Source organism: Medicago sativa, chromosome 4, assembly GCF_051527215.1.
Source record: "Medicago sativa cultivar Bolivia chromosome 4, Bolivia_mono, whole genome shotgun sequence".
In the NCBI taxonomy this organism is placed as follows: Eukaryota; Viridiplantae; Streptophyta; class Magnoliopsida; order Fabales; family Fabaceae; genus Medicago; species Medicago sativa.
Window position 1 is genome coordinate 71,518,671 of NC_140752.1, and position 24,601 is coordinate 71,543,271.

The window sequence follows — 24,601 nt, forward strand, 5'->3', positions numbered from 1 at the left end:
CTTTGTATCTCTTAGAGCCATCATGGTCCTCCTTTACTCGATACACCCATTTGTTGTGAAGTGCCTTCTTTCCTATGGATAACTTAGCTAGCTCCCATGTCTGATTTGAGATCAAAGACTTCATTTCGTCTTTCATGGCAAGCTCCCACTTACTAGCATCCGTGGTCTGACATGCTTCATCATAATCTTCAGGCCCTCCTCCATCAGTTAACAACATGTAGTTTATGTATCTACTGTTTGGAACACGAAGTCTAGAAGACCTTCTTAATTCAGGAACTGGAGTAGGATGCACTGGTGTGTCAGACGGTTGTCTGATGCTTGATTCTGCCAATTCCTCTGATTGGGGAATCTCATTTGTGGAACTTCCTGGAACATCATCCATCTCTACATAAACAGGCTCGCTCAATCCTGAGTCGTTGGTGGTTGTGTTATGCCTGTCTTTGTACATCACTCTTTCATTGAAGATCACATCTCTACTGCGAATCATCTTTTTGTTTTCATCATCCCAGAGGCGGTAGCCAAACTCATCTTCACCATAACTGATGAAAGTGCACTTCTTGGATTTGGGATCAAGTTTATTTCTACCTTGATCACTAATGTGCACATATGCTACACAGCCAAAAACTCTAAGATGTGAGAGTTTTACCTCTTTTCCACTCCATACCTCTTCTGGTATTTTATGCTCCAATGGCACCGATGGACCTCGGTTGATTAAGTAAGCTGATGTGTTGACTGCTTCTGCCCAGAAGTTCTTTGGTAAGCCTGACTGCACACGCAAGCTTCAGGCTCTCTCAGTCAATGTTCTATTCATACGCTCAGCTACACCATTGTGTTGGGGAGTACCTGGCACAGTTCTTTCCATTCTGATCCCGTGCTCGTAGCAAAACTTATTGAATTTGGTGTCTTCATATTCACCACCATTGTCGGTTCTGAGCTTTTTGATCTTCAAACTTGTCTCATTTTCCACCATGGCTTTCCATCTCTTGAAAGCTTCAAATACTTCAGACTTATGCTTCAGAAAGTATACCCATACCTTCCTAGAGTGATCATCGATAAAAGTCACGAAGTAATGCTTCCCACCAATGGATGGGACTGTTGTTGGACCCCAAACATCGGAGTGAACAAGCTCAAGTTTCTCCTTCTTTGGGGTTCTTCCACTTGTCTGAAAGCTGACTCTCTTCTGCTTTCCAAGTATACAGTCTTCACATATGTCAATTTCTATTGACTGAAGACTTGGTAGTTTTCCTTTTGAGTGCATAACCTTCATCCCCTTTTCACTCATATGGCCTAATCTCTTGTGCCATAGATTAGGATTTTCATTTGTTGCAACTGCAATCAAATGGCATGCTCCAGCTGTCTTGTAAAGAGTACCACTCTTTTTACCGCGAGCTATAGTCATTGCACCTTTTGAAATCTTCCAATCATCACCGTGGAAGACTGTTGTGTAGCCTTCGTCAGCCAACTGGCCTACGGAGATTAAGTTTTTCGTGAGGTCGGGAATATGTCTGACATTTTTCAATTCCCATACAGACCCATTTAACTTAATCTTAACTTCACCTTTGCCCACAACCTTACAAGATTGTTCATTTCCAAGGTAAACTTTACCAAGGTTACCGGGGACATAATTCTTGAAGAATTCTTTCTGGGAAGTAGCATGAAAAGACGCTCCAGAGTCTAACACCCAAGACTCTTCCTTGCTCTCCAAAGAACATATCAACGCGTCACCTCCTCCTGAGGTGGAAGCAACATTTGCCTCATCTTTCGCCTCTTGATTCTTTGCTGGGAGCCTACACTAATTTTTGAAGTGTCCCGTCTTTCCACAATTCCAACACTCGATAGATTTCGAGTTCTGAGAACTACGATGATTTCTGGATTTGGATTGTCTGGCCTTTGATTTACCACGTCCATTTCCTCTGGTTGAATTTCTTCCTCTTGACTCTGTATGCAATACTGAAGAGGATGAAGATTCACCCAACTCTCTCCGTCGGATCTCTTCACTGAGTACCAGATCACGAACATCATCAAATTTCATCTTTTTGCTTCCCGAGGAGCTACTCACAGCTGTGACAGTAGCACTCCAACTATCTGGTAGGGAAGACAAAAGTATCAATGCTCGTACCTCATCGTCAAATTCGATACCAACTGAACTTAATTGGGTTGTGACAATATTAAGTTCATTGATATGTTGCGCCACTGATGCGCCTTCTGTCATCCGAAGTGTAAACAACCGCCTCATCAAATGAACTTTATTTGATGCTGAAGGCTTTTCGTACATGCTAGAAAGAGCCTTCATAAGACCAGCGGTGGTTTTCTCTTTTGCTATGTTAAAAGCAACATTTCGAGATAACGACAATCGCACAACACCAAGTGCTTGTCTATCGAGAAGGTTCCACTCATCATCCTTCATCGATTCTGGTTTCTTTTCTGTGAGAGGTTGATGTAGCTTTTTCTGATACAAATAATCTTCGATCTGCATCTTCCAAAAGCCAAAGTTCGCACCATCGAACTTCTCAATTTTCACCTTTCCTTCGTCTGCAGCCATAACTCCCACTTGAATCTAACCTCCTCTGGATATTCTTTGACAAATTTTGTGAACCACTGTGTTTTAGAACACCTCCGTGAACAAATTGGTAACACTGACCAAATTTTCACTATTCACGAAAATTACTATTCACGTGAATTATTATTCACGAATAGTACTTTTGCCAAAAATAACAGAGATACCGAGCCAGAAGCTCTGATACCAGTTGTTAGGAAACTACGCACAATTTCCCCATGGTCAGATTTAGTAGAAGTGGAATAAATGCGGAATAACAACACACAAGATTGTTAACGAAGTTCGGCCAATAATGCCTACTCTCCGGACTGCTTCTGCAGATCTTTTTAATAAAGGAAATATATGTGTTTACAAACACTCACAAACTCTCACTACCCACAACCCAATTACACCCAGGAATTTTCTCCTAAAATTCTCACACTGAGTTTTTCTAAACTCTCTACTGATGTAATATATTTTGTGTTGTTGTTGTTGTTCTGTGTTGTAATTACAATGGTTTGCAAGCAAGCTATTTATAGGGGTGCAAAGTCATTGCCTCACCTACTACCAATTACCTACTACCAATTATTCACCAACAATTGCACTATGTAGTAGGTACCCAACAATGTTCACCAACAATTGCCATGCTTTTCAAACATGTATTGCTGTCAAATGCCAAAAACTTTCGGTCATTTAACTTTCGGTGTATTTTATTCATTCTTTTATTCACACATGCAATGGTGGGTCCCTCCATTTGCCAACACATTTTTCAAATAATATATGTTGAGATCCAAGTATCTCTCTGATCTTATGAAACCTCACATCAATATCACAATGCTATTGAACTCCACCTTATTCAAGGCCCAATTCCCTCATTAATCATGTAAGCCATATGACCTCTTTGGCAATCTCAATTAACGCCATATACTCTACTTCAGTTGTATGCATGGGCACTCTGGATTGAACTTATGATTTCCAACAAATAGATCCTCCTATAAGAGTATAGACATATGTTAGAGACCTCATATCGTCCAAGTCACAAGCATATTATGAATCTACATATCCTACAACTGAAAGACCGCCTTGTCCATTGCTAAACATGATATCATGACTTGTTGTGCCCTTAAGTACGTGAAAACTCACTTGACTACTTCCCAGTTATGCTATGGTTTAGACATAAACTTGCAAGCTTAACTTATAGCATGTTCCAAATCTGATCTAGTTCAAACTATAGCATACATTAAACAACCAACACCATTGCAAGAAGGAATATTTGACATATACTTAGCTTTTGCATCTCTCTTTGGAGACTAATCCAACGAGAGCTTAAATTGATTCACCAATGGAACCTTTGATTTTCTCAAATCAAATCAGTCTAACACCTTTCCAACATAGCTTTTCCTGAGAGTCATAATTTTCTTGCATTTCTATCCCTGCAAATTTCCAACCCAAGAATCTTCTTAGCAATACCTAGTTCCTTCATGTATCACTCTGATTTTCAACAACGTATGTGTAGTTTTATTTAACCAACAGTAAACTGCAGAGATAATCATAATTGTGCTTTTTCAAAATAATTTAGAGTAAATTATTTTCGAAGGTGAACAAATTATGTTGACGATTAGGAACATTTCAAAAAAGTTTGAAAAATAATACTACCGAAACCTGAATAATACAAAACCAAAGTATAATAAAGAGGCACCTTGAACACCATTATGGACTCCCATGAGAGTATATACCAAAGTCCTCGAAAATCAAACATTGATCAATATGTATCTATTATTGCTAATATTATTGATTCAAATTTTAAGTGGTAAATATTAGAATAAATGAAATAATGTATACAAAAAAAAATTAAAAAATAAGTTTAATTGGTAACATTGGCATAAATAACTCATTTTATCTAGACAAAGGAGGACTAAAATGTACAAACTTTTTTATGAGAATAAAAATTTAAAATTTTATAAGCCAAAAATGTTTGCACCCCCTCGTCCAGGGTCCTGGATCCGCCGCTGGCAGGGGCGGAGCCACTCACATCACTGTGGGGGCTCCTGCCTGCACTACTATTTTAAATCCAATATATATACTAGTCATTTTGAGGTGTTTTATTTTTAAGGGAAATTTGGGGTAGTTTTGATTAGTTAAAATTTTAATCGGTTTCTTTACCAGCAGTCCAACAGAAGAGAAAAAATTTCACCTCATTAATTTTTGCCCCTCACTATAACTTGATGGCAAGTATAATTCAATTTATTTTTTAAGAATACAAGTATACTTAAATTTATGTTGCATATTTTTTAGGCTTAAATGCACTTTTCACCCCCTATGTTTCAAAAAGTTGCGATTTTGGCCCCCTTTAAAAAAAATGGATATTTTGACCCCCTAACTTTTGGCCCTCTTTTGATTAGCTGATTTTGATGGAGATTATGACAATTTCTCAGTCTCTGATGGTGTAAACTGGTATGGGGATAGAAGGATGTTGATAATTGGAGTCCAAACTGACATGGTGCAACTTTTGCCCCCCTAAAGAAGGATCCACTTATCAGTTTGGACTCCACTTATCATGTCAGTTTGGACATTATGCAAGTTTGGACTCCACTTATCAGCATCCTTATATCCCCATGTCAGTTTACAACATCAGAGACTGAGAAATTGGCATAAAATCAGCTAATCAAAAGATGGCCAAAAGTTAGGGGGTCAAAATATTCATTTTTTTTAAAGGGGGCCAAAATCGCAACTTTTTGAAACATAGGGGGTGAAAAGTGCATTTAAGCCTATTTTTTATTGTACTACTTATAACGACAATTTTAATTTATTTCAACAATCAAATATAACATGATAGTGTTAGAAATAATTGTTATTCTTCATTTTTATAAAACATTCATGTATTTTCATAATTTAGATAGTTGTAGAGAATATTATGATGTATATGTATACTCTTAAATATGATATTTTTCATATTACATATACGTAGAAAATTGCCCCCACTACATACAATTTCTAGCTCCGCCACTGGCCACTGGTGGTACTGACATCTTGCTCTCCAATTCCCAAGTCGCATCTCCCATGGTCTGGTTCCAAATTACTTTGATCAACATAATCTCCTTTTTCCCTAATTTCTTGGTCTTTTTATCCCATATCTTCGCAAGCAGTACTTCAAAAGACAAGTTCTCCTCCAATTGAATGGTATCCAGCTCAATCACATGTGATGGATCCAAAACATACTTCCTTAGTTGTGACATCTTAAACAAATCATGAATCGAAGACAACATTTTTGGCAATGCAATCCAATACGCCATTGTCCCCCACTCTTTCTATAATCTGATAAGGTCTAATAAAATTTGGGGTTAACTTCCTTTCCTTGATTGCTCTCCCCACACCAATCGTCAGTGTGACAGAAAAATATGAGAACTTGTTTCCGGTACAGTACACATCACACCAATGATACCAGGAAGAGCAAGTCACCCCCCTTAGCAATAAGATTATCTTGACATAGAATTATAATCCTATAAATTAGGATATATACTTGTATACATTTGTCATTGTTGCAATTATTATTTTCGTGGCACGAACTCATTTTCCACCTACATAAGGCTCAATTTGAGATTTTCTGCAATCGTTATAACACGATGGTCTAAAAGGATGTCAAAGCTTTTATGAGTAATATATTAAATTATTTGAGATAAAGGATATTTCAAGCTAAGAATTATGAGTGGTGTTGGAAGGAAAATGTTATTGATGGTGAATGAGATAGAAGTAAGCAATATAGACATGGAAACATAACCAGCATGTGCATACATGACACAATTATTCAAGTAAACAAGATTTAGGTACATATCTTTTTCAATCATCAATTTATTTTATTGAAGCTTAGAATATATTTGGGTGACGTGTCACTAGGAGTGAAGAGACCAAAATATTGTTCAGTTGTTGCACCAGGCTTTTGATTTTCGTCAAACATGGCAAACAAGTATGTCTCAATAGCTTGACCGGGCCTAAGAGGAGTTCCATTCCCACTATTGGCATGATTAATCAAATTGCTATAATATGTTCGAGCATTCTCAGTTGTTGCCACATCTCCACCTGCGGATGGCCACCCACTCTCAGACACTACAATCTTCACACTAGAACCGCCGACTTTCTCGAGAGCGGCGTAAATTGAATCTAACTGGGCATCAAAGAGGTTTTGGTAACCAACTGCATTGTTTCCTTGTTGTTTAAAAAGAGCAAAATCAAGAGGAATGTTTTGTGGATCACCAATATAAGAGAAATATGGATACACATTGGCAAGAAGTGGTGCCCCAGTGTTCACAAGAAATGCAACTATTGGAGTTATATATGGAATTGTGGAATCACTAAATGCTCCTGCTGATGGAGGATATGAGCTTCCCAACAAACCCATATGTATAGCGGTTGAAATCTTAATTTGATTTTGCAAGTTGGCAGATGCAAGTGCTGTATAAATGTTCTGCATTGCAAGAAGAACAAATTTTGATGTTGGGTCATTACTAGGATTTATTTCATTCCCAACAACAATGTACCTAAATTTAACATCTTGAGAGTATTTTAGTATATTGTTTTGGACCCAATTATTAGCTGATGCAGCATCATTGGCTATTGATTGAATGTCTTCATTAGGGACTCCAATGACAAGAGATAAGAGAGATCCTCTTAAGGCTTCCAAAGTTGCTTGATCAGGATTATATATTCTCATTTTAAAAATAACATTTTGTTCGAACATATTTATTACAAATGCGGCGGGAGGCAAGTTGTTTGCCACTTGCCCATAACATGCTCCAATTGATTGTGCTTCTGCATTAGATGACAATAATAACATGAGTCAAATATGTTTGTAGTTTTTATAAAATTGATAAATTTTGATTAAGTTTCTTATAAATGTTTGGTTGAATATTTTTTATCTCCTAAAATGAGTAAAATGTAATATTTATTTTGGGAAATAAAATTGCTCGGATTATATTTATTATGCATCCCATAGTAGTATTGGCAATAAACTTGTGACTACTAGTTTTTTCATTCGCGTTTCTCACATGTCCTATTTTTTCTTCACAAAATATTATTTGCTCGAATTATATAATCCAAACTCCTTATTGATGTGTTTGAGATTATATAATTTAACCCTTGCTATATATAATTCGAAATCATAAACTTTTCCTCATTTCAACGGTTTGTGTTTATACCCTAAAACGTTCTCTCACACCCCAATATCAAAAACTCAAACATTGGATTCTTGAAGGTTTTTAATTGATTTTACCTCTCCTCATAGACTTATTTTGCTTAAAGGAAATGGGAAAAAATGGATCAAGTCCGAGTTTTGTACATCATCAAAAGTCAAACTCAGTTATTTACAAGGTCATAAATAGTGATTTCATATATGAGAAAACCTTTATTTCAAAAAAATATATGAAAAAACCTAACGCTACAACTTTTGTACGATTTACATATGACCACAAGCATATATATATGGACATAAAACATCATTTTAATTTTTCTATAAAGGCCAACACCAAAAGCTACTTAAAGGAGACTCAACCCAACAACAACAACAACAACAATAATAATAATAATAATAATAATAATAATAATAATCTTTTTCAATCCCATTGGTTGTGTCCTATAAATTTACATTATATAATTCAAAAAACATATAAATACGTTAAAAATATCCTTCAACATCCTTGACTTTTTTTCGGATTTCATAATCCAAAGTAGATTTGAAGGTTGAGAAAAAAAAAATATGAAAAAACAAAAAGTCGACAAATACCATATAACTAAAAAACAAGATCAAATAAGATCTCTCAAAAAAAAAGATTAAATAAGATGCGTACCTGTTTCTGTTGTCTCCAACCCAATAAGCACAAGAAGCAACAACAAAAAAACCATATTGATTAACTTGTTATGATAAGTTTATCATACAACAGATGAAATACACTACTTGACTAGAAAATAAAATAAAAATGGAAGGGATAGTTTCCAATATATTGGGAAGTGTTTTGTTTTCTTCAAATTTATACAACTCACCCATGACATATTTTATGCTAACTAATGTCTCAATTATTGCAAATTAAAACATTGACTGTGTCATTAACTTTCAAACCCATACTCCTGCAAGAAATCACGCCAATTTGCACTATGTTAAATAACTTTTAATTAGTTCCTGTATTTGTTTAAAGAATCAGTTTAAAAATCAAAGTTTATATAACTCCGATCTATTAGTAGTATACTCCCTCCGTCCCAAATTATAAGTAAAAAAAACTCATTTTCCTTGTCTCATATTATAAGCAAAAAAGTTTAACTTTTATCATATATTTAATTATGTTTTTTCAAAAAATCATCTTTTTCAAGGAGAAATTAAATGCAATTTGCATTCATTATGCTCTCTCTTTCATTTTCTCTATAACTAATAACCAATACAAATTGTTTTTACATCTTTTTATGAAACTTATTTCAAAAATAACACAAAAAACTATACTACAAACTACAGAAATTTGGGACGGAGAGAGTATCTTATTCCAAGGGGGTTGTGTGAATTTTTTTTCTTATACTTTGAGACGGAGGGAGTATCTTATCAATCAATTAATCCAAAAGTCAGTTCTAACTACAGAAATTTCTCTACCCTTATTCATTTCTAGCTACGGGCCATTTATGTATGATTGCAGAAAATTTATAGAAAATACTTTATGGAGGATATTTTTTACAATCTTTTTGTTCTTGGATAAAATAAAAAAGACAACCCCCAATAATTAAATTTCACTTAATTTTCCTTATTAAATCCTCCTCAAATAAATTGTGTCAAACAAGTTGAACCATTGTGAAGATATTGGTCCACATACAACGAGTTAATATGAACGTGGAGATTAAAACATCCCATGATTTTTGGTTGATCCATATAGTCAACTTCAAAACAGCCTAAGAAGTAAGAATTCGGCATTATTTATTATTCAGATTCAATAGGAATTTGTTTTTAGAGTTAGCCGTCAGTTTTGTAATTCAAATGGTAGAGATTATTTTTCTAAAAGTAGAGGGAGATCTACCTAAGATGAACTTCTAAAAAATGTTTTTAAAGATATTTTTATAATTTTTGGTAAAAAACAATGAACTTTAAAACAAAATGGGCTATTGCTTTCTGATATTTGTATCTATAACTTTGGTTGACCGTTTTTTTTAGAGGTTGTTAATTGTTTTCATGATTTATGGTTTTGAGGCATGCCTAATACTATTTTTTCAAGAGTGCCTTCATGCACTCTTTAAGATATTTAATAATAGTAAGTTTTCATGGAAATACGAATATTTAATGCATTAAAATTTGTAAAATTTGACTTTTTGAATGAATAATTTTTAAATCTGCGATCCTTAAAAAATGCTCAGAGGACACTCGTTAAAAAAACTCATATTTTAATGCAGACGCAAATGTATTAAAAAAATGTCGGTAAAATTAAATATTTAAAATCACCTATAACCCTAGTTTATTCTCCTTCAACCACCAAATATGGGAGGTTTAAAATTTTTGACCCCAAATCACCCCTATAAATTCTTTCCCTTTTAAGTGATTTTCACTTCTATTTAGTTTTTTTGTTTCGTAATTTTTAATTTTCCTACATTCTTATGTTAAAATTTACGCTTCCCTTCTTTAATATTTTCTACATATATTTTTAATAGTTTAGCGACGAAAATCTAACACACAAAATGTGGAAAAAAGTGGTATTGCAGTTCCATTTTATTATAATCTAAATTCGAACGCATAATTTTTTCTATTTTTGATTCATAATATCATTAACATATAATTTTAAACCATATTATAAAATACAAAACAATACAAAAGAAAATAAAAATATTGAAAAAATTAGTAAAACCGATAAAATTTTGTCATTTAAAAATGAATTTTATATTCTTAATCATTAAATTTATAACGATTCAAAATCATTAAATTTATAATAAAACAATCAAATTTAATTATCATTGAATTTATAAATAAATGAATTATTTTTTCTTAAATAGTAGCTCAAAGTTTTTTTTTTTCGATCCAAAATAGTAGCTCAAAGTTAGTAGATATCATAAAAATATTTCAAGTTTAAAAATGTTTTACTTTTTTTTTACAATAGATTAAATATGTTGTTAGTTCTTGAAAAATGGATCATTCCAAATTTAGTTCATATATATATGCGCGCGTGCGCGCACACATTATAACAAAATAACTTTAGTGGTCTTTTAATTTTGTATCCACTATGTGTAGCCTCGTGACAAAGTTTTTCAGTTAAGTTATATGGTTGGATGCCACATAACACAGATCTTTACATCCCTCACAATCGGTGTTGGCATACCTAATGCTCTGAAACTCATCTGACCTTTGATATATGTATCATTTTTTTCTCTTTAAGTACCACATCGTTTTTGAATGCTCTAATCCTAAATTACTTAAATACTTGCCCACATCCTTGTAATGTACACAATTTCTGAATGTGTACAAACATGAGAATACATTAAACTTCCTAATGTTGATGCATAATGAATCTTCTGCATTTCCTTGTCTTCAAAGTCATTCTTAGGACAATGATTGATACTAAACTTGTGTCCCTTAGCCACAGAGGTATCACCTGATTTACTGTCTTCCATACTATATCTCTTGAGAAACTTCTCGATATAGCCTTTTTTTTATAATCCAATAATATCCCAAGAAGGATCTCGATGTATATGTATGTCTAATACTAAAGATGCGTTTTCAAGATCTTTCTTATCAAATTCTTAGATAGAAATATCTTGGTTTTATGCAATAGGTCTATATCATTGTTGGCAAGCAAAATGTCATCAACATACAAACTCAAGAAAATATACTTGCACCATAAAAGTTATGATATACAATCATCAACCAAATTCATCTCAAAACCAAATAAGACGATCACTTGATGAAATTTGAAATATATCATTGTCGAAATGTTTGCTTGAACCCATGATGGATTTCTTAAGTTTGCAAACCATATCCTTGAAATATTCTAAATCAGAGTTTTTTTATTGTACCATATAAATTGTCTCGTTAATGTTACCATTTAGATACACAGTCTTTACATCCATCTGATGTAATTCAAGATCAAAATGTGTCACTAATGCCATTAAAGTCCTAAAAGTGTCTTCTGAATAATTTGGAGAGAAAGTCTCTATATAATCAATGTTTTTTCTCTCTATAAATCCATTTCCAACAAGACGGGCTTTGTACTTTTCCACATCACCTTTCGAATCCCTCTTGGTCTTAAATATCCATTTGCAACCAATGGTTTTGCACCTTGTGGCAGCGGTACAAGATCCCAAACGTCATTGTCCTTCATGGATTTAATCTCTTCATTCATGGGTTAGTCCTTCATGGATTTAATCTCTTCATTCATGGGTTAATCGATTTAGGCACCTAACAATTTCTCACATGCACTTCAAATTACCCAAAATGCCCCCAACGACAATTAATTACCGTTCACCTCACTTTTTAAATCGGTTAAAAAGTGATAAACGGTAGTTAACTACCATTCGGCAGAGAACGACAATTAACTATCGTTCGCTAGGTATCTCTAAGCAATTGTTTGGTGTCTAAAAAACAATCCTCTTTCTTCTGTGATTGCTGGTATAACAGGGCTATAAAATTAGAATCAGATAGAAAAGGTAACAAAAAATGTATAAAAGAGACTAAAAAAAATGTATGAGCTCTTTTTTAATTTATTAGATACATTAAAAAAAATCACAATAAATAGCTCTAATTAACCTTGTGGTGTCAACATTGTCTAAAACATTACTTTAAGAACAACTTTGGAATATTAGTACATAAAATAGATAAATTTAATACACTCATAATTTTTTAATATGTGAAATTATCAAATAAAAAACAATAAGGGGCTTATATAATATAATACAACATGTACTATGGAATTGAATCTGTAGTCAAATGAACACCCAATTTGGTCCAAATCTCCTCCCTCTCCATAATTGCAATTTTATTGAGGTAATATGCCATGCTCCGTATCAATTGGAATAACACTCTTGTTTGTAATTGTTGTAAATAGAAGTTGTGTAAGCACAAGGAAGCCATAATATCTAAAGCAAAGAAATAGCATAATCTTAGACTTTATATTATATACTTGAATTTCGCATTCTGGTGCATGGAAAAATAGTTCAAATTTGATAATACATGGCCTTTTAATTTATTAGAATGTAACAAGTTTAATTTAGAGCTTCTCTAAATGGTTACTAAGATTTACACATACTAAGTGTCTAATGACAAAATCACACATACTAAGTGTTGAGAAGTGGAGAATTGTCAGTATGTATTAATATCTCACAGCGGAATAACAACATGTAAGTTGTAAATCGAACAACTAAGCCATTGATACATTCATAAATATTTGAGTGCAAAAAGATTGTATAATTAGTATCTCGTCGTCAAAAATAAATTTTAAGCTCTACATGTGTTACATAAACCACATAAATGAAACAAAATAAAAGACTATCAAAGAAGTTTATCTGCATAAATAATCATTAACACTACAAACCTTATTTGTTGATGGAGCTCATTTACAATCTACTTTTTGTCTCAGAGGCAAGTCCAGTTTAAGTAACTTAGTGAACTGCAAAACAAATCAACGTACATATAAAAGTGCCGCTATTTGACAACACTATCGGAAATAAAATGAAGTACAACTCTAGAATGAAATATAAACGAACAAGTACATGTATCTGATTCAAATTTGGACTAGATACATGTACTTTTTTTTTTGCGGATATTTCATTTTAGAAGAAGTAACAAACTTGCAAGCAATCTTTTTGCAGTGAATGGAATGTATGTATGCCAAAATATGTATGCATTCACATACACACCTGAGATGTTTTGAGTTCTAGCTCATCCCACTCCAAGTATGGGTTGCTTCCTTCCACTATTCCAGTTCCAGCATATATCAAAGCACCTAGTTCCTATATGAAAACTTGCAAATGTTATGATTCGTGGTAAAAAACAGTCCGGTAAAAAAAAATTGAAGATTAAAGTGAGTATTGAGATACTAATAATGGATTACTGAAATTCCTGGAAATTTCAGAGTTTACTTTTGCATAATTTTCAAATATTTGTTATTGTTCTCGCTTCCGCTATTATAAATCAACCAATTCTTGTTCGTCTCCAAAAAATAGGATCTCAATTAACTTGGTAATTCTTGACTGCTCCTAGTAGATACGATAATATTTTATACTACTTGGCGAAAACCGTATTTCAAACAACAGATGTTAGAAACATGAACGTGATATTATGAAAATGTCAACCTATGCAAACTGAATGTGACATTGAAAAAAGATTATATAGCTAACCTGTTCCACCAATGCTGACCTGATGCCAACGGCAAACTCACTCTCGCCTCCTCCAAACCAACCAACAGGTCCAGCATACATCCCTCGATCAAACACTTCTGAACACCGTATTTTATAGTAAGGACAATTTACCAAAGCGAGTTGAAGTGAAAACTTTTTGTCTATGTTCAAAAATGGGTTTTACCAAACATATCAATATCACCTAACTTTGACTTTATTACAAGTTATACCACATTTTGAATTTCTAAAATAAAAAACATATATGCATAGGCTAAAAGTCCTTTCAAGAACAAGTAGGAAAATATTTGGTTGTATTAGAAACAACGATGTATGGAAAATGGATATACCTGTTTCCGCAATTAAAACTTGTGCCTCTTCTGTTGGAAAGCCACAAACTGCAGGACTTGGGTGAAGTGATGACAAAATTTCAAACTAAAATAAATGACAACTTAGTTATATGGTGTGAATTAAATAAAGTTACTTTCATTAATAAAGATTTTTACTTGAACTGTAACATGGTTACCTCATCCTCTTCGTTTCTTAACCTTCCAGTTAATTGAGCAAATAAATGTTGGATCCTTGGCAGTTTTCTAATCATTTTCTTTGGCTCGATTATAACCTTTTCGCAGACTGCCTGCGAAAACAAGCGTGTAGTTAAAGGATTCATCATCCTGTTAACCTAGGAAGGTCTAAAATGATTGTAAGCAGATGCAATGGTATTATGCAAAATGAAATAGCATGTTGAGTGTTGGATTATACAGTTCAGACTTCCAAAGTTCCAATCTAGGGTTGGATTATACATAATAGCATGAGGCCAACAGCTTAATTCTAAAAATTCATCACATAGAAACAAGGCTTAAATAAAATTTAGTTCCTCTAGTTTTCCTTATTTACTATTTTGGCCCCTAAGTAAGAATCTGCCTAGACAGTGTCACATCATCGATCTACTTGCCACATAAGCATTTCAATTTCAATATCATCGAAATGTATAGGGTGGGAAAAAGTCATCCATTTTGAAAATTGTGGATGGAAATTGTGAATTTAGAAATGGGCGACCAAAATTGTGATTGAGACAAAGTTGTATTCAAAAACATAATTGACGTCTTCAAAAAAAGGGACCAAAATTGTGATTCAAGCCTAAAAACAAATATCATTGTACAGAAACTGAATCTCTTCCTTCCATCTATTGCATGCCTATTATATCAGTATCCAAGGATTTGAGGAAAAAACATTTAGAAACAAAATCTAACGTACATTAGGAAATGTGTACTTTAGCAAAAGCGCCAACAATGAAAAGTATAAAAATAAACATACCTCCAATTTTCTTCGTATGCTTTCTCTTACTATAGTAAACTCAATGTCGTCCTTCGGACTGTATAACCAAAAAGAAAGAAAAAAAATAAAAATCACAAGCATCAGGGAAAACATCCATAAAACAGCAGTTTTTATATCAAAGTCCTAAGCAACAAGGTAAACCTGGTAAGTAAGTCAAGTTCAATTTGACGGTCTAGTGCTAGTGATGGTCCTCTAGCACGGGTTCCGGCCAAAGCTTCACTAGTGATATGGAGCCATTTTCTGTGAAATAGTTGCTCTGGCTATTCATCAAGTTCATAAAAATTAAAATGGAAACATAAAAATGTATCATTACTCATTCAATTCAGAATATAGTTTCAAAAAAGGTTGTCCTCCTTATGATGACTTTTAAGATATCATAATATAGTTTCAAAAAAGGTAAACAAAATTATGCTATTGACCAAAATTTATAAAACATACTAATTAGAATGTAACTTAAGATATCATGTGAAATTCATTATGTGGATATATTTTGTAGAAATTTCAGCATATCTTGAAAATTTGAAATAGTATGTAATAAGAATAGGTTAGAACAACAACCCTGGTTCAAAAGAAAACATATATAAAAGAATGCAAACAAAGAACACTCAGATTTTAGCATGGAAATCAGCAATTATACCTATATATCCAACTGCAGAATGGTTGCAGTAATTTTCTATTATCCAAGCCTAGGGTTACATAATACAACTTGTGTTTTAAAACTATAGTTCAGTTTACAAGTTTACCCCCTGAACCATACCCACTTATCAGTAAACTATGAGCCATACGCCCATACCTGACATAAAAAGATAAGGGTGTGAATATATAAATCTTCCTAGTCACATACATGGCATACTTACTGTGTTTCCGATAAATGCCGGTGCATTAGGTGGCTGAAGGAAAAATTGGTAAGCATTTCCACCTTCAACCTACAATCGTTTTGATGTATACGTAAGAAACCTTCTACCGCATTTTATTTAAGATAACACTGCTGAATTTGACGGAGAAAAAAAAAGGAAAGAAAACTCCAGTACCTTTAGACAAGCTAACCACGTTAGAGGATTGATATTTACAGTAGGCACTACTCTAGTGCTCCGCGCTAGAACAACCTGAGTTTCCAATATGGAAGAAGAAAATGAGCTTTCAAATGGTTTCTTGCAACTCAAGAAATGATTCAAAATCCAATAAAGAAAAAGCATGAGATGTAGTTACCTTGGTAAGTGAGGAATCATTTTGCTCTATCATCTGCAAAGCTCTATTAACAGCAAGATTCCAATCTTCTTTACTAGGAATGTTATGGCTGCTTAATATCAATGTTGGAGGAGCTTGCTTAGGAAACTTTACAATGGAAGTAGAAACCTGCAATACAAAGATGCATAGTTTCAACAAAGTCTTCCTCCTGAGTCCTGATAATCTAAAGAAAATCTACTTAAGCAGCCATAAACATTTATCATATAAGTGCTTATCTATAAGCTATTTCTCTAACAAAAGATAAAATGAAATGAAGTGTTAATAAGCGATAAGTTTTTTTCATAAGCTATCCTTCAGAGGTTGTGGAAATAAGCTGAAAACAACTTATGGACATGTCATAAGCTGTTCCAATTAAGCTCTCCCAAACAGTCTTGAATGTGTTTATGCTAGTAGATAAACTCAAAAAAGTCAATCCAAACAGGCCCTAACACTTACTTTGCAAAGTGTTTCTTGAAGTGCCGCGATGGCCTTTTCCCACGACCAACAAAGATCATTATCCCAAGCAATAGTAGTGGTAAGCATTGATCCTCCTTCAAGCTCATTAAACTCAACCTGTCAATTTTTTCTCGGCTAGATATCTCTGACTGCCAATGCTATAAATGAGTAAATCATCAGTTTGGTCCCTAAATGTGTGAGGTAGTGTCACTATGGTCCTTGAATGTATTAAAATTACAAAAACATCCTTAGTTATGTCTTTTGTTACTAATTTTATGGACTAAACTCATTGATGAAAGAGATATTCGATGACCAAACTAACTAACAAAAGACACATTCAAAGACCAAACTCACTAAGGAAAGAAACATTTAGGGATGTTTTTATAATTTCATACATTCAAAGACTATAATAACAACGTTTGACACATTGAAGGACCAAATTAGTTTTTGGAAAGAACACAGGGTATGCACCTGAGGAATCATGAAGTAGAAAGAACCAAAAGCCATCCACTCTGATGAAACATTAGCTTTTGCATTGAAACGGATACCTCCATATGCGCGAATCAAAGGGCAGCTCTCAGAAAGAAACCTTCAAAGTGAAAATTTTCAACAACAAAAAATATCAAATAGTAGCTGTGGCATAGAAGGCAGGGTGCAGAAGAGGATTATCAGCTATCATGCCAACCAAACATGACTTATTTTCTAATTATTAATTTCAACTATCAGTTCAGTTTGTGAACTATCTATATTTTGGGACAAAGCATTAACAGTTTGATTCGGGAAGAAGTTAGCAAAACCAAACATAGTTAACAAATTCATAAAACTAACTTCATAAATTTCAAGGAACCAAGGTGAATTACCTCCTTATAGATATCCAATCCCAATAGGAAAATGGCTGTGACTGCGAAAAGGAAACAGCAGAACCAACACCAGCAATGCTAACCAAGTTTCCAGGGCAAGATTTCTGTTCCTTGCCAGAGAAGTAGCATCTAGGAAGCAGAACGTGGTTTTGTGAATGAAGCCAATCAATTGCTTCAACTTGCTCCTCAATAGGAACCTCAACTCTCACTATGCCAGATGAGGTACAAAATGGAGAGATTTCTTTTAGCTCTGAAATAGCCATTTTGAGACTGTACATAGCCATTGCAGCTGATGCTACTGGTGGCAATGTTCGCGTTTCTATCGTCCTAACTGGTTCTCTTGAACTTTTATTTATTTCTCCTTCTTTACAACCATTCATTGAAAGGTAGCATCCCTTACAAATAGGTCTCTGAACAAATCAAAACATACCAAAATTTGAATAGACTATTAGACTTGAGACACAAAACCAAATATTTTTTGAAAACTTGATATCCGGCCCAAGGACCGACTCAAGCTTTTGATTATTAGATTAAGCAAATTCACTTTCAAAGTAGGTAATCTAAATCAAGAGTACATGTTATGTGCACACGCATAACAAAATATATATGTGTTGAAATATCAATGGATATTTTCTTATCAACTATTGAGATGATTTCCTTTGCCATCTAAAATGACAGTTAAATGTTATTCCCTCCATCCCAAATTATAAGTCGATATGGAGAAAAAAACTGTTCCAAATAACTTATTTCAATTACAAAAAGTAAGATAAAGTCAAATTGTTATTATTTAAGTTATAAGTTATTTTCATAAACTATATATAGAATTTGTGGAAATAAGAAGAAAACAACTTACACACATGTCATAAGTTTTTTCCATGAATAAACTCTTCGTAAATAGTCTTACAGACAGGTACTTATCTAAATAGATAACCTCAAATAATCCTCTAGTATCAAATTAATTAAATAAATATTAAAACAGATAACATTTTTTTGATACCAAAGGGTCCTTAATTCACATAACAATGCAATAAAAAAACATTATGTTATATTATATGTACTGTATCCAAAATGAAAATAAAATAAAATAAACTATCATGTTGTGCTCAGTGCATTGGTGGTGGTGTTGCAACACACATATAAATTGGTTACTAATGGATAACAAAAAGATGGAACATAAAGTGAAAGTAGTTTGCATAACATACATGTTGGCGGTGGATAAGATACATAGATTGTTGATGATGATAATGTTGTTGTCGTTGTCTCTTGGAAACATGAGGTACAAGGATATTGCAGCCATTTGTGTTGATAAAGTTTGTGGGCCACTTGTTTGTAGTGGCTGTTGTTGCCATGAGTTTATGTATGAAGGAAGAACATGAGGGAGAAGGAAAATTGAAAGAAAGAAGAAATTAAATACTTGAGTTGAAGTGTTGAACTTGAGAAACAAAGTGAGAAAGAAAGACAGCGGTGGTTCATGTTGTTGTTTCAAAGTGATATGGTTTGGTGGGCCCATTTAATTAGTTTGTGTTCTTCACATTATGATTACTAGAAAACTTTACAAAATCGAGTGGTATTAAGAAAATCGCTCTAATAGTCTAAAATGAGTGCTAAAGAATAAAAAGAGGTGATGTGATACACTTCAACCAACATTTTGGGGTAATCCTTAATCTTTAAAATAGTGACATGTGATATATTGATATGCAATGTTCCCTTCTTTGGTTCTAAGTATGTTAAAGGTAGCTTAAGGCTTTAATCAAAAAACAAAAAAAAATGTAGCTTAAGGCTTCTTTTGTTCTTTTATCACCTTTATGGTTTTTTTCTTTTATTACTCTTTTTGCTTTTCTTTTCCCAATATTGATGGATAATAAAAGGTGTTGGTTGGGAAGATCTATTTTGAGTTTAATTTCACTAATTCATTGGGACAATCTTCGTTCTTAAGAAGTGGTATTATTGTTGGCTCAGTGGTTGGTTTGGGATCTTGGAGTGTGCTCCTTTCAAGGTCTCAGGTTCGATTCCCTCTAGTGCCAATTTTGGTGGGTAAGTCCATATAGAGCTTTGCTCTGGCTTAGAACGGGACACCCGTAAGTGGGCGGTGGGATTGGTCCCCTCGGATTAGTCGGTCCTTGGATTGGATACCGAGTTTAAAAGAAAAAAAAGAAGTGGCATTATTGTTGTGTTTGGTTTGTTTAAAAGAATGAGAGAAAATATCCCACATATATAAAGATATGTTTTTTCTAGAGGTGAAAATATGTTTTATTTAATGTGTTTGTTATAAATAATAGATTGTAAATATTAGTATTTATAATTGGGTTTTGCTAGAAGACACATTTTATGAAGGTGCCTTTTAGCAAGTTATTCTATGAGCATTTGTTAAAAGACACCAACTAATTTTTATGAAGGTGTCTTTTAGGAAAGTTATAACTAAAAAGTGGAAATCACACATTGAGGTGTGAATTGCTAAAAGACACATTCATGGGTGGCTTCTAGCAAAACCCTTTATAATTAATTGCTTTTATTCTATACTATTTGGCCCGTTAAATAAATATATTAGGTCGTCTCTGTGATCTTAATTTGATTGGTATGGGCATTGCATAATATATATAGGATCGAGGTTCAAACAATGGACACTTCATTTTTTTTTTCATATTTAGAATATGTGAACTCTAACCATTAAACTATTTGAAAAAAAATTTAAAAATCTATTAGGTCTATAAATTTCTATATTTAAAAAAAAAAAATAGTTCTTGTATTCACATTATTAAAATATATTATTATGTATGTTAATTCATTTTTCTACGTGGTATCACACAGGTCTTTGTGTTTTCTTGGTTACAACCTCTTGGGACTTTTTATCCCCCACTTATTTGCTCAATTGATGCCTTTAATTGTTTGAATTATTGTCACTTGATAATGTTCATTGTATTGTGACACTGTTCATCGTACTATTTATCACAGTATGTTACTTGCACAGTTATTTGAAGGTTATTCTTCATTCTCTTAAACAACACACGGTCGATCAATATGATAAGTGGTACATAGTTAAGGTGTCAACCTTGAAATCTATTGTCATTAGCTAAAAGAGTACTTTGATTTTGGTGCCACTTATCACATGACATTTGATTGTCAATATTTTTTGAAGTATACTTCTCCTTTCAACATTCCTTATATAATTGTTGCAAATGGCTCTCTTACCTAAGTCGATGGTTGTGGAGTCGTTGACTTCAATCTTTTAAGTAAAAAGATGTGATTCATGTTCTCGATCTTTGGAACGACCTTCTCTATATTCATAAAGTTACAAACCAGCTCTCAATATCTACCAAAAAGTTGAGAGAAAATGAGGGTTTGTTAAAATCGTTGATGTTTTTTGTTTATTGATTTAGATTTTATCTTGAAACCCAAACACTTACAATTATGATCAATATTTGCTTAACAATTATGTTTTTGGTGTATCTAATCCTTTTGCTACAGTGTTTGTGAAATGCTTGGTGGAGTGTTTTGGAGGGTATGATTTTAAATTTGATTAGTGGACTTTTAATTATTGGTTAAAGAGTTATATTAGATTTGTTAAGATTACTAGTGTTTTTGAGTGTCTTAGAACTATTGGTAAAAGAGTTATATTAGATTTGTTAAGATTACTAGTGTTGTTGAGTGTCTTAGAACAAAGTTAGAGCATGGTTTGGTTTGTGGTTTGTGGTGCACATGAATTGTATGATGACGTGCTTGAATGAGGAATTTATGGTGATTGTTATATTTTGCATTTTGCTTACGAATGCGCATTGGAAAAAAGAAAAATTTGAGGAGGTTAGGAAGTTTTTTGAGGAGGCTAAAGGTAGATGGTTGGAGCTTGATGCAAATGTGCATAATATTGTTTTTTAGGAGGCTTGTAATAGGCCGAACTTTGATTTTGGGTGATTTGTTGAAGAAGTTGAGGGAATTGGGATGGGTATCGTCTGAGGGCACTGTTGTCATTTTTGTTGTGCGAAGCTGATAAATCATGTAGAGGTATCGAGGCTTAATGACTAGATGGTGAGCGTTGATCTACCAATGAATGTAATTGTTGTAAGAAACTTGATGAAAGGACACTGTGTTCTAGGAGATGTGAATCTTGTGGTGCAGTTGTTTGGTGGGATTGTTGAGGGTGTTGTTGTTTCATGTATGTTTTTTGTTTGTTAAAGAAACCAAACTAGGCAACCGAAATTATCATTCAGAAGCATACTCAAAGGTAATAAGTCAATACCATCAAACCAACTCAAATGAAAACGTATGAACAATTCACCCAAATGAAACTCACGAGCATCCATCCCAATATCTTAATTTTAAATTCTCTATTGAAAGGATTTCAGAAACATAATTTGCTATAAATTCTGTATGGATTGCTTGATGAGGCAGTTGAAAACAGTATCACCAATAGTTAACAAGGCATGTAATGTAGTTTATCGGACCAGATGGTGAGTAAGGGCAATACTTCTTCACTAGTTTATCACAACAACTTAATACTTGGTCACTTCAAAAAGGGTCGCATGGGTAAACCTATAATATGTCGAATGTTGAACAGTCACTTCAAGTTTTAATGAATTGTAAACTTGTAGGGGTGGCAAAACGGGTCTGACCCGCCGGGCCGGCCCGTTTGGCCTGCTATTTTTGGCGGGCTGAGTCGAAGTTTTGAACTCGTTTTCTATAGTTGGCTCGGCTCGTCTCGTCTCGTTAAAATACGGGGCGGGACGGCCGTTTAACTCGTTGAAAACGGGACGGGCACGGGGCGTGGCGGGGAGGCCCGCTTAACTTGTGTTTCAATTTGTTATTTTGAGTCTTATTTTATGTTTTTGGGTTTATTTTGGTTGTTAGATATATTTTGAGACTAACTTTATGCTTTTGGATTTATCTTGATTGTTGAGTTTATTTATTTTGAAACTTATTTTATAATTTGGTTGTTGGATTTATTTTATGATTTGTTTTGTGTTGCGCAATTGTCTTATTTTGCTATTAGTTATGATGTTGAATTCGACAATTTGATAATTATCTTGTTTTTCACAAATTTACTTGCCGCGTATTCTTTTATATTTTTTTACGATAAAAGCAACATAGTTTTTTTTTTGTAACAATTAAGTTGTAAAAAAAAAATTAAAAAAAGTTTTTGTTTGGCGGGCCGGCCCGCCAACTCGCAAGCCCGCAACTAAACGGGGCGGGGTGAGATTTTGGACTCGGTCATAAAATTTGACTCGGCTCGTCTCGTCTCGTTTTTAGCGGGCTTAGACGGGACGGGCTTAAATGGGGCGGGCCGGCCCGCTTTGCCATCCCTAAAAACTTGGAATGATCGCAGCTTTAAGATTGAATAAATCCTTATAAGAAATTTTGTGGAACTTTTTATATTGTTTTCATAAAATGAAAAATAAATAAGGGTCGATCAAATGGGGGACCATCTCATATATTATTTTAGAAACCATTATTTAAATATGATTTTTTTTTTACCAATATAAAACCAGAATCCCATTAAGACTGACCCTAAATGGGCCGGGTAACTCTATTTTGACACCTTTACCAAAATAGGTTTTTTAGAGTCATAAGAGCATCCACAATTGAGACCCTCAATTTTAAGGTCTTAAACGGGTTCCACATGAACACATCACTTTTTTATAATTTTTTAATAATAGTACCTAATAGGTACTCAACCACTCCAATGGAGACCCTCTAACAAAAGGACTATATGGGTCCTACCAATAACATTAAAAAGTTAAGGTAAATTTGCAATTGAAAAACAATAGTACAATGACAATGATTATTTTAAACAAGGGTAGTGTTAACTTGTGCTCTTAGGGCACATGTTAAGAAATCCAAAAAAAGAAATATTTCATTAAACTTTGTGCATTCAATTCATTAAAACATTAAAGATTAAGTTTAATGCACGCATTCCAATAAATTATTTCTACATTTGGCTTCTAAACTTGTGTCTTAAAGGCAAAAGTTAACATTTCCCTTTAAACAAAAGTAATGCGGGGGTCCACTTAAGCATCAAGATCTTAAGTGAGACTGTGGGTCCTAGAAGACCCTCAAAAAAAGAATCCACATTGGGGGTACCTATTAGGTACCAGGTCTTAAATGGTGAAGACTTCACCAATGTGGATGCTCTAACTACACTAAAGACAACTCGAGTTAGTAAATTGCATATAATTTTGGACAAACAATTTTTTTTTTTATGGTCGGGGTTCGAACCCTAAACCTTACATACCTCATCCGGTCATTATTATAAGCAAAAATTTACTTTTTAGATTAATTCAATAAATGATGTATGTAGTCAATATATAGACCACGTACATAATTAATTGAATGAACTTAAAAAGTCAATTTTTGTTTATAATAATGATCGGATGGAATATATTATTATGCATTGTCCAAACCAACAGATTCCTCGTGAGGACAGACAAACAAATTTTATTACAAAACACATAGGTGGAGTTTAACATGGGAAAGGGGAATCCTTTCCCACCATAGGAAAGTTTTTTTTTACCATCAGATTAAAGAGGAGCATAGATGTTATTATGGTCTGTCCACACTATATATTTTTCCATCATCATCTTCAACTATGAGAATGCAAATCTGCAATTCACCACCACCAAGAGACTACAATCTTCATCAACTTGTTCCTAAGAAACTCAGAAAATTAAAATCAAGGAACAATCCAAAAACAATCTTCATGTAATTAAAGAAACGCGCTCCAATTTCTTCGACCTCACCATCCTCTCTTTATATGTTCACTTTCTTTCCCGTTTCAAAACCCATTTTCCTTTTATCAATCTCAAATTTCAACGATGATCTTGATTTATATTTTTGTCTTTTGTAAATGGGA

The 24,601-nt window shown here is 33.6% G+C and overlaps 2 protein-coding genes across 5 annotated transcripts; both read right to left on the reverse strand.

Annotated features, from left to right (window-relative positions):
• Nucleotides 1–6,304: 6,304 nt before the first annotated feature.
• LOC146931493 (glucan endo-1,3-beta-glucosidase-like) lies at nt 6,305–8,550 on the reverse strand. The gene is made up of 2 exons (XM_085702983.1): nt 8,377–8,550; nt 6,305–7,342 (listed from the first exon to the last, which is right to left on the reverse strand). The coding sequence occupies exons 1-2, from the start codon at nt 8,429–8,431 to the stop codon at nt 6,381–6,383; spliced, it is 1,017 nt and encodes a 338-aa protein (XP_085559109.1). The 5' UTR covers nt 8,432–8,550; the 3' UTR covers nt 6,305–6,380.
• Nucleotides 8,551–12,294: 3,744 nt separating this feature from the next.
• Nucleotides 12,295–19,207, reverse strand: LOC146931494 (isochorismate synthase 2, chloroplastic-like). 4 transcript variants are annotated; one of them, XM_085702981.1, is made up of 15 exons: nt 18,963–19,207; nt 17,761–18,170; nt 17,372–17,489; nt 16,901–17,017; nt 16,427–16,573; nt 16,249–16,323; nt 16,075–16,143; nt 15,359–15,477; nt 15,197–15,254; nt 14,406–14,516; nt 14,230–14,314; nt 13,883–13,977; nt 13,403–13,495; nt 13,078–13,152; nt 12,295–12,622 (listed from the first exon to the last, which is right to left on the reverse strand). In XM_085702981.1, exons 1-14 carry the CDS (start codon nt 19,107–19,109, stop codon nt 13,096–13,098), a joined length of 1,701 nt encoding a protein of 566 aa, XP_085559107.1. In that variant the 5' UTR covers nt 19,110–19,207; the 3' UTR covers nt 12,295–12,622; nt 13,078–13,095. The 4 variants fall into 4 exon arrangements, with proteins under 4 accessions (XP_085559107.1, XP_085559105.1, XP_085559108.1 ...); XM_085702979.1 differs by having other exon boundaries at nt 13,883–13,980; XM_085702982.1 differs by having other exon boundaries at nt 14,406–14,512; nt 15,193–15,254.
• Nucleotides 19,208–24,601: the final 5,394 nt, after the last annotated feature.